The following is a 10,775-nucleotide window of genomic DNA, read 5'->3' as shown; positions in this document are numbered from 1 at the left end:
CTAGAAGTTTAATTAAATATTTGATTTTGTTATTGACAAACTTTGTCATTATTTAATTCGGTGCACGCTTAAAGTCCAGGCCTGGCACACTAACGCGAATCCGCGTAAAGTACCCGTTAGGGAACGGCTATTTCCGGCACACAGTAGTGTCGATAATCGTTGGAAAGTCGGAAAAATAAAATAGTACTTTACAATTTTACATTACTTATTATGTGATGAAACTGAATTTTAGTCTTTTAAATTGAGATACCTAAGTAAGGGGGCGGCGAAATTTTCCTCCACCCTAGGCAGCTGACACCCACGCTATACCACTGAAGTATAGTAATGTCATAAAAACATATACAGTAGTGCTTCATGCTTCAAATTAAATTTGTTTCGGGAGGTTGTTTAAACACTGACTTGCTCTAAGTCCAAATCAATTTTCTCTGTTTAAAAAATGTAAAGTGAATCAATCCATTCACAAATTATAAACAAATAAGATTACAATAAACCTAAACAACAAATACACATATTATAAAATAAAAATAACAGTTAAATACATTAAATAATAAATTAAAACATGCAGTCAATAAATAATATATGTAAATACTAAATAATAAAATGAAAATTGCATTTACTTGTTGTACACTGTTAACTTTGCTACCAAATCTGCCACAATGTACCATTTTCTTGCTTCACGATAAGTTTCTTTTTCTTAAAATTATGCACTCAAACCATTTATGGTGTGATAACCTTCATCGAAAAAAACGATCATCGAAAAAATGAACGTTTTCTAACCCCTTCTGGGCTCTGCATCAGGTTCTTAACTGTTCCTAGATGGATATTTGATTAACGAATGATTTTTATTTAAATGACATTTGTTAATCGAATATTCATCTGGGAATGGTTAAGAACCTGATGCAGAGTTCAGAAAAGGTTCAAAAACGTTCCCCCCATGATCTATTATCACACCATAAATAGTTTCTGAGTGCATAATTTTAAATAATTTTGGTGTGGTTGAGTAGTTATTTAAATTTTTTTTTCACCTAAATTGCCAACAGTACAGTTTTCTTAGGCTTCATTGCTTCCACACATTCTCAGATGCCATTGTTAATAGGTAGAAGTTTAAAAACTCAAACACACCAAAAATAAAGTGAAAAAAGCACTGAAAATACAGAAGCATAATACAGATGCTTTCATGACAACTGAGAGAGATGATTGGGTACACAAAAGATTGCATTTATATAGTAAGTACATTTTTCACTGCAAGCATATTTCAAATGTAGAATCATTGTTTGAACTCCAGATCTCTTGAATTTAGCATTCAAACTCTGGAATGTTTGAAGTTAGAATCATTTGAAGTATGAGCTACCACTGTAATTTTTTAGTATATTTATTTATTAATTAATTAATATCACTATTAATTTATCTTCACTACGATAATACCTTGAAATAATGAGTTTTTCCTTCCTGTAATATTATTCAGTTATGATCTGGCTAGATGTTTTCTTCAGTTTGTATACAGATGTGTTTTCTATCCTTTTGCTTAACCATTCTGAGTTCAGGTCTTTCTGTTAGAACAGGAAATAGATCAATAGGTCTGGTTCAATAGTCTGTAGAATAAAGTTTCTTTTATCTTTCTGATTTATTTATCAAGCTGCATCAATGACGATTCTTACTCTTTTGATTCTCTGTACAATTATGCATTTTTCACCTGTTGATTCATTAGTCAGAATAGTCACTTCTCATTTTCTGATCCATCAGTTTTTATTTACAAGTAATTTTATACAAATGAATATAAAGTTGTATACATGTAGTTAAAATATATAAATATGCATTTTATTTAAATAAAAGAAACTGAATCTTTAATGTACAGCATATAATTGTATACATATTTATTTGTTTTTGTGCATATTACTGTATGTACGGGACATTATAGGTTTAGTTTCTTAATTTAAATTAATCTATTTATTTGCATTTTATTTTTTAATTTTATATTTATAGGTGTGCAGTTTCCAAAAGGAATTTTACTTTATGGTCCATCTGGTACAGGCAAAACAATGATAGGAAATGCAATTCCTAATGAATATCAAGTTAATTTTATTTTAATTAATGGTGATGAGATATCTAACAGGTATGAGTTATATTCAGCTTTTTCCAACCATCAAATTAATGGAAAATGAATGTTTTTGATCACTTTCAGTGATAATCATCAGGTTCATACTGATTTTAATTAGTGTCAAAATCAGAAATGAGGAACATTTTTTAATCAGAAGGCCAAATTTTATTTTAAAAGGAATTTGTAAGGCTGTATGATATACTTTAGATGGCAAAATTGTACACATTTAATATACCTATCCCAATTATATATAGGTGTGTATGTATATATATATATATAAAGTGTACTTAGATATGTGTCTTTATCGAAAAAGAGAACATAAAGCATATTTTTATAATGAAAAAGTTTAATTTTATTGTTGTAGCTATGTACGAATGATTTTTGAATTTTATTATGACAGCAAAATTAAACTTTTATTAGGTTACTCTAAAAGCCACAAAAGGCAGGAGGTTTCCCACCTCTGGTTTAGTAACAGAATACAGTATTTAGTTTATTCTTATATTTACTCATATGTAAATATAAATAAGAGCTTAATTTTAATAGCCAATTGTATCAAAAAGCCAGATTTTTACTAGAATTGAGCTAATTAGTAATGCACCTGTTACACTTTGCAATTTTCAGCTATTTAGGCATCTGCAACTAAAACATCTACAAGTGTCATGTGCAAATCAGTAGTCACACATTCAAGACATAGCACACATTGATGAATAAAATTCTACTAATGGTTAACAGTATAGGTTACAATTGATGTTGTATAATTAGAAAAATAAACCAAACAGTCATCCTTTATAGTTTTCAACAAAAACAGAAAAGCTTTAATTTAATGAAGAAATTTCACAAGAATTTGTACTTATTGATCTATTTTATTGTCATTCCAAACTCTGTGCTTCAGTTTACCGTTATCTTAAATAGTCAGGATGATGTAGACATGGAGCTATTTCAGAATAACAATGTTCTTTCACTGTTATGAATCTGCTATTATGAAAATATTTGTTTATTGGTGCAATTGATGTGAGAACAACAAACTTTTAGTAATATTTGCACTTGCACAGTATTTGGAAGTTAGTTAATGGAAATAGCTGTCATGATTGTGGTTGCCTGCATTGTTGAAAATTTCAAAGTGTGATTGCTACTCATGTAATTAAATTACTAATGTAATTATTAATTTACTAATGTAATCATGTAATTACTAATAAGTTTACCTGTTTATTAGTAAATATATTATGAAATTTGACCTTAGTCCAAATTTTATAATTAGCTTAACACCTTCAACTGCCGTAAACCATCAGGCCATAGTAACTGATGATGGTTATATTGTAATGTTAAATGTATTGGAAAAGGAGCTCGGACTGGAGTGTTAATGGCAATGCATCTGCATGGTATGTGGCAGTTGTGGGTTCGAGTCTCACTCTGGGCTGATTTTTTTTCTTCTAATTTAATCTAAATTGTTTAATTAAATTATAATTATCAAATTTAATGAGATGGCACCTAATGCCTTTCTCTAGGGCAAAATTTATTAGTAATTTATAACTATTATTGCCAAATTATAGCCCAATGGTTTATGGCAGTTGAAGGTGTTATTGTAATGCATTGGGCTTGGTAAAGTTGTTTATATTTATAACTAGCTTACCCGTCGTGCATTGCTGCGATCTCAGAAGAAAGGAAATTTAAGCAAACTCGTTATGACAAAATTCGATTTACATTTTATAATTTTTATTAAAACTTATTATTATTACATTATTATTTCGAGTCGATATTAAAATTTGAAAAAGGGGGATACCTAGATCGGTAAAATACGCGAATTTCCTCCTACAACTTCGATTGTTGTTCGGGGTACAGTTGAGGTTTTAACGAAGTTCGAGCGAATACATAATTAGCAGAAAAAGAAAGTTGAAATAAAGTGATTAAAGAAAAATTATTACAAATATCGTAAATAACAGTTCACAAATGCATATATAGAGATATTTTTTGAAGGGGGAAAATGGTCTTCACAATTTGAAATCGATCGAACACACTGTGCTCAAATGCTCGTGTAAATGCGCACCATCTATTGTAGGATAAATGTACTATGCCAAAAACCTTCGTGGGAGTGTATTAAAAAACTTTCCGAAGTTTTATGGCAATTGTACTATGCCACAAACCTTCATCGGAGTATATTAAACAACTTCCCAAAATTTCACGGCAATCGGATAAATGGTGTGGTAATGCATGAAGGACAGACAGAGACACACACACAGACATACATTCATTTTTATATATATAGATTAGCTTAATTCTTACTGGAAATAATCCTATTTTTATGTTTTGGTATCTTCACCTTTTACAATTCGTTTCATGTGTTTATATTGTAATAAATCTTACATATTCATTAGCTAAATGAATATTCATTATGTATTATATAATTTGTTTTTACATGTTAAATTAGAAAATATATAATAAATAAGTTTAAATTCAACAATAATTTTCAAATTGGATTTTCCCTTTTCCTTCTCAAGTGGTTACAGCATACAAAATATTTACACATAACTGTTTAAAGCTATTATATTATAAATTTAAAGTATTTGCTTTCATTATATTATTATAATATAAAATTATTTAAGTTTTGTTTACATGACTTAAAAACTTGTCATTGAGTGCTGCTAATTCATATAAATTAATTTTTTTTATGAAGTGGATGTACTAGTATATATAAAAATAATTTTATGTATATAAGAGCTAAAATTATTTAAGGAGAGGAAAAAAAGGCAAATGTTATTGAAAACTTAACTTTAGAAACTGTTTTAACTACTATTTTTGATCTTTCTGAATGTGAACATTCACCAGTGTGACCCGCTATTCATTTATTCTCAAGAAAATGGCATTAAAATTTTTCAAGTTTTAGGCCAGTTTTCAAGAGCATTTTTTCAAGTTGGCTGCATTGATTATCCAAAATTGTTGAAATAATAATATCAAGCATGCCATTATTCTTTATTACAGTAAAGTTTATTCAGATAGAATATTACTTTCCCCATACACAAACAAACTATAATATATATTTATACATGTTCTTAGTTTATTTTAGTTTTAGTAAATTTTATATATATTTTTGATATTTTTATCTTGTTAATTGATGACCCAAATTCTGCTGTATTGGATCTCAAATTTAAATTAAGTACTCTTTCCGTAGAATTCTTCACGAGAACTTATTACATTGTGCTGTTATGCATAAGCTTCTATTTGCTGTCATCTGGCTTTAATATTGATGATTGCACAATGTTGATAGAGAAACAGTAACTTAATTTAAATTTGTAGGCTCCAAGAAAGCAGAGTTTGAGTTTTATTAGAAAAGTTAGAATTTATTTATTATATCTGTTGATATTTATGTTGCTATTATTTACTTGTCTGAATATATGTTTAGTGAAGCCAAGCTGAGAGAGATCTTTTCTGAAGCTAAAATAAGGTAAGAGTGTGCAAGATTAATATTAATTTTAACATATCTTATGTACTAAAAATATCACTCAGAACCCATATAATATTACAGCCTAATAATATGATTAATAGATTATTTTATATTATAATTTGCAATAAAGACTTTTTATTCTTTCATAAAAACTTTAATGGTAAAATTGAAATATTGCTTTCATTACATAAAATCATTGGTAAATTAGAATATGCTGACAGTTTTATAAGTACAGTAGAACCCGGCACTCTGGATAACTCGGCCACACCCTGGCAGGGCAAAAACATTATAGACAGCTTTATAAAAGTATAAAAGATCTCATAAAGTATTTTTCTGAGGTCTGTCTTATCAGGTAAATTACTGTACACAGTGTATTCATTAATTTTCATTTTCATGTAGTAAAGGCTCTATGCCTTCATAAAGGATGTACTTTTCCTTTGTTTAAGGGTATTTGGGCAGTTTATTCTCTGTTATATTCTCAAGTAAACAATACATACAAGTACAGTACAGTATTTTCTGAGGAAACACTCGTACTTATTTTTTTAACCCCATTCCCAATAACCCGGCATTTTCACAAACTTGGCCACCCTTCGGTCCACATTAGGCCGAGTTTTCGAGGTTCTACTGTATTTACATAGTTAGTGATAATATTTAAATGTATTTATATTTTATTCTTTGATTAAAATTAAATTAGATGTAAGATTTCCATAAAATATAAAAAATTATTATACCACATATATTTGATTGATCCAACAAAGAAATAGAAAATGTCAAGGTATTCACAGATTTACTTATTTAAAATTTTGTGTGCTATATATAAATTGAATACTGCAGCTTTTTTAGTGTATATGAAGTCTTGTTATAGAAGCAAAACAAATTTAATAAAACTTGAATGTTTTTGATCTATATGAAACATTTCATGCCATAATATTGTAAATGCAATGTTTTCTGCCTAAAAAAAATATTGTGGTGATAGTGGTACTGTAAGTGGTTGTATTTTGAAGTTGAATTTATGTGCAAGCCATAGCATTGTAAGTTCCAGACTGCAAGTAATGTGACTTTTGACACACAAAATGTTGTGGCTTATGTTTACATCATTTCATTACTCCAGAAAATTTGTAACTGAGTGAGTTTTTTTACCGTTTTTTTGTAAAATTGAAATGAATTCTTTCAAGTCTTGAAGGAAATCATTCACCAGAAAAAGTATTGTTTTATCTTTCCTGAATAGTTCTGATTTTTGGTATTTACAACACTATGGCATTACACACTTCATATGGAGTTTAGCTTCTAAAAATGAGTGATGCTAAACTCCTTGTAGCTAGCTGAACTGAATTGAAAAAAAAATATTCATCTAAGAATAGAAATATACCAGCAAGCAATTATTTGTGATATTGTAACAATTCTGTGGTGCAATTTTTCATCATAATGTCCTCAATTTTAATAGTGTCTTGCTCCTGTACATCATACCTTTTGGAGTCACATCAGTCATCTAATTCCATTCAGGAGAAAATGAATTAAAATAACATGACTTTTGGTTCAAATCAGAAGTTCATATATAGTTAAGTTTGCTTTCCATATCTGGTCTTGACTGTCATCTATCTAACTCTGTTCTTGGGATTAAGAAGGACAGACAAATGCAAGTGGGAATTTATAGGTCTAAAATTTTCAAAAGTTGCAGCCCAATCATAGAAATTAAAATGATTAAATGTTAACGAAGTTAAATATTATAGTTTTGTTAACTATTTCTAAAATTGATTTTTTTTTTTTGTTTCTTTTTTTTATAAACCTCTTTTTTATTAATTAGGTTCTAAAAGAGTTTTACAACTAATGTTAATTAAATTATACTTATTTTTAAAAAAATTATATTTTTTGAATTGTTTTAATTACCAAATTATTTTTATCTTTCTTTTAAATTCTGGTTTGATCCTTTAAAAATAATGTATGAAATAAAGAAGTCTTGGAATAAAAAAAAACAATCCAGCATTTTTACATTTACATTCCAAGATGTTGGAATGTAAATGCTTTATATTATTTAAACAAATTTTGTCTTTATAAATGCTAGTTTACAAATATATATCAAGTGTATTACATAAACTAATTATTTATTAAAATAATAAGAATCAAAAGTAAATAATCAACATAAACCATTTATTTTAATTTCTGTAAACTATAATATGTTACAATTACTATTGCATTTAATTTTCAGAGCACCAAGTATTATATTTATTGATGAATTTGATGTTCTTTGCCCAAAATATCAAGATTCTTATCAACAAGTCGAAAGGAGAGTACTTGCAACATTGTTGACATTAATGGATAGTTTATATGTGAGTAAGGATAGTTTGGATAGTAATGGATAGTTTATATGTGAATCTTTTAAAAAGATAAAAAAATATAATTATATACTTTATAAGTTCAAATGAAAAATAAATATATTTTTGATAGTTGGTTATTAGTTATGAACTTATGAAAAGCATTTATTTGATTTCTAGATAAGATTTAGACAGTATTGGAGAAAATTTCAGAATGTTATATTACTTTCCTGGCTGTTATAGAATATAACATAGAAAAAGTATGGTGATCAGTCAAAATTTTTCTCACCTTTGCATTTCTCAACATTTTGACACTCCAGGAGTCCAAAAATATAAAATAACCCAAAAGCCTCCTACAAAATGTGTTGAAATGTATTTTACATTATGTCTAAGAACTGGATGAACCATAAATATTGGAACTTGGTAGGATTATTTTTGTACATGAGACATCAATTTTGGAAATTATAAGTTGAGATGGAGTGGGTCATGTGACATTATCTCGTAAGGTCCGACTTAATGAAAATTTTACTGATTATTGATATTTAAAATTTTTAAAAAAATTCACATCTATCCCAAAATAAGGCATTTGACATTTTCTAATAATTAATTATAAAATGAAATTAAATATAAAATGATTTTTAATAAAATCTCATTGTATATGGCATCATACGTTATTTGAAGAAAAAGTATTTGTTTGAAAAATATAGGAATTTATCATAATTTAACAAAATTATTCTTTTTAAGCTTTTGTATTATTTAAATTTTATATTGTAATAAAATTGAAAATTAACTAACTTCCTTCTCATTCACCTTAACTTCCTGTTAGTATGGCAGGAGTCATGTAAAAGCTCTTGACAACATTTTTTCTGTAAGAAAATGATGCATTCTAACACTCAGAGCAATTATTTCTTAAATAATAGTTGTTATATTATAACTTGAATCAGTTATTAGTGAACTATTTTGCTATACATTATGAGAAGTACTTAAATCTTGAATATTTATTTACAATGAGGGATAATATACAAAACTAAATAAGTAAATTGGTAGCACATGACAAATAAATTAGGTACCATCAACTCCCAGCATTGCAAAGTCTATGCTTCACAAATAAAAGTTTTTACCTGATTATCATTTATTAATGTAGCTACAATAATGCACCATATTATAATTCAAAATATAATATATATTAATTATACAAGAATTTTCTGTTTAATTTTAAGATATTTTGCCATGCAGCATCTGATCTTTTAAATGCAAGTTTATCAGATAGATAAACATTTAGAGATGAAATAAAAATTTGAAGGATCACTTTCTCATTTAAAAGATAAATTATAAATACTTTTTTAATAAGGCAGTAATATACTATTTATGATTTGATATTTTTATTACTTTTTACTAACATTTAGTATGTATGATAATAATCTGTAATATTCTTATTTGAATTTGTGAAGAATACAAAAATGTTGTTTCCTGTTTGCCACTAATCACAAAGACTTGCACATTTACCATATCTATTATTCACATGTTTTGGCCATCTGTGTGGTCTTCTTTGCATGTATATTACATAGAATTTTTATTATAATATAGTTTTAAAGAAATAATGTCAGTAATTAACAGTACATGCAGAGGTCACAAAACACTTAATGTGAATAATAGATGAAATAAATGCCCAAGTCTTTGTGATTGGTGGAAAACAAGAAATGTTGTTACAAGTTTGAATAAGAATATTACTTTTATATTTTATTATTTCATTTGGTTAAATAATCTAAATGTTTGTTATTTTTGTAAATATAGTAGTAGTTATACTCAGTGCTGTAACTAGAGTGGTGCCCAGGCATGGTGCAGAAATGACCTGGCCCAAGTTTTGGGTCATAGTTTTGGGATGTAGTTACAGAAGCTCGCACCGGGCGCAGTATTTTGGGGAAATAAGAGTGCTGGTTATACTTTATTTAAATAGGGAGTTGCACATTTTGGAAAAAGGATTTAAGGTGAAACAAAATTATAAAGGAATAATTGTCTCATCTTTGTGAAATTTGAAAGATGTATTGAACAAAGTCTGAATTTTATGTAAAGTTGGGGAATGTTTAAACAAAAAATTAAACATTATTATAAAAATAGAATTTCCAAATAATATGAAATAAAATATTCAAAATATTCTTTTATTTTTCAAAAAGGTGAGACATTTTCGAAGGGAATTTTTACTTAAAAACTTCATTAAAAGGTTTACAATGTAATTAACCACTTTTATGTAAGCATTTTCGGAATATTAAATTAAAATACTGGAATGTCAACATTTAAGAAATTTCCTGAGTAGAATTTAATTTCTTTTCTGTATCACATTCAACAAATTTCGAGATAATAAATTTTTTTTTCGTGTAAAAAATGAATAACGTGCTTCTTATTTGTTTTTTAAAAAAGATTTTCTTATTTACATAATAAATTGTTAATTTAAGTATTTTTGCCTTGTGTAAACACTGTGAAAATGACCTGTCATGTTAACATGCACTCTAAAACTCGATTAAATAAGTTAGTCATCAATATTAAAATTACTTTCAAAAGAACAATCTTGTAGAAAAATCGATTGTAGAGAGTAAAATTTTTACTGTAGATTTTCTAGAAAAATTATCGATTATCAAATAAAAAAAAAGTTTTCATTTTTAAATCTTTTCTGGAAAAGTTTTAATTCTTATTCTAGAATTATTTAATAATTTTAAATTAATATTTTTTAACTTTTAATCGATGATTTTTCTGAAAATATTTTAGAAAATAAAAAATTGACGATTACAAAATGGCATTTTTAATTTTTTCTAGAAGAATTCTAGAATATTTAAAACGAATAAATTTTAATTCTTTCTTAATTTTGAATATTCTATAATATAAGAATTAAAATGATGTAATAATTTATATACAATTACAATGCAGAATA

The 10,775-nt window shown here is 27.0% G+C and overlaps 1 protein-coding gene across 5 annotated transcripts in view; it reads left to right on the top strand.

The window, feature by feature from the left end:
- LOC111630468 (spermatogenesis-associated protein 5-like) overlaps window positions 1–9,969 on the top strand; it is a 29,347-nt gene extending 19,378 nt beyond the window's left edge. For 4 of the 5 annotated variants that reach the window (XM_023374567.1, XM_023374568.1, XM_023374569.1 and 1 more), the window contains 3 exons: window positions 1,984–2,113; window positions 5,496–5,537; window positions 7,744–8,443. In XM_023374567.1, the coding sequence (XP_023230335.1) occupies window positions 1,984–2,113; window positions 5,496–5,537; window positions 7,744–7,897 (326 nt within the window). In that variant the 3' untranslated portion in view covers window positions 7,898–8,443. Of the gene's footprint in view, window positions 1–1,983; window positions 2,114–5,495; window positions 5,538–7,743; window positions 8,444–9,643 lie in introns of those variants that run through there. The other variant, XM_023374570.1, reaches the window with a different exon arrangement.
- Window positions 9,970–10,775: the final 806 nt, after the last annotated feature.

Source organism: Centruroides sculpturatus, unplaced genomic scaffold (genome assembly GCF_000671375.1).
Source record: "Centruroides sculpturatus isolate CEXI.00-Female unplaced genomic scaffold, Cexi_2.0 scaffold659, whole genome shotgun sequence".
Taxonomy (NCBI): Eukaryota; Metazoa; Arthropoda; class Arachnida; order Scorpiones; family Buthidae; genus Centruroides; species Centruroides sculpturatus.
The sequence above is the reverse complement of the archived record's forward strand: the minus strand, read 5'-3'. Positions and strand labels throughout refer to the sequence as shown.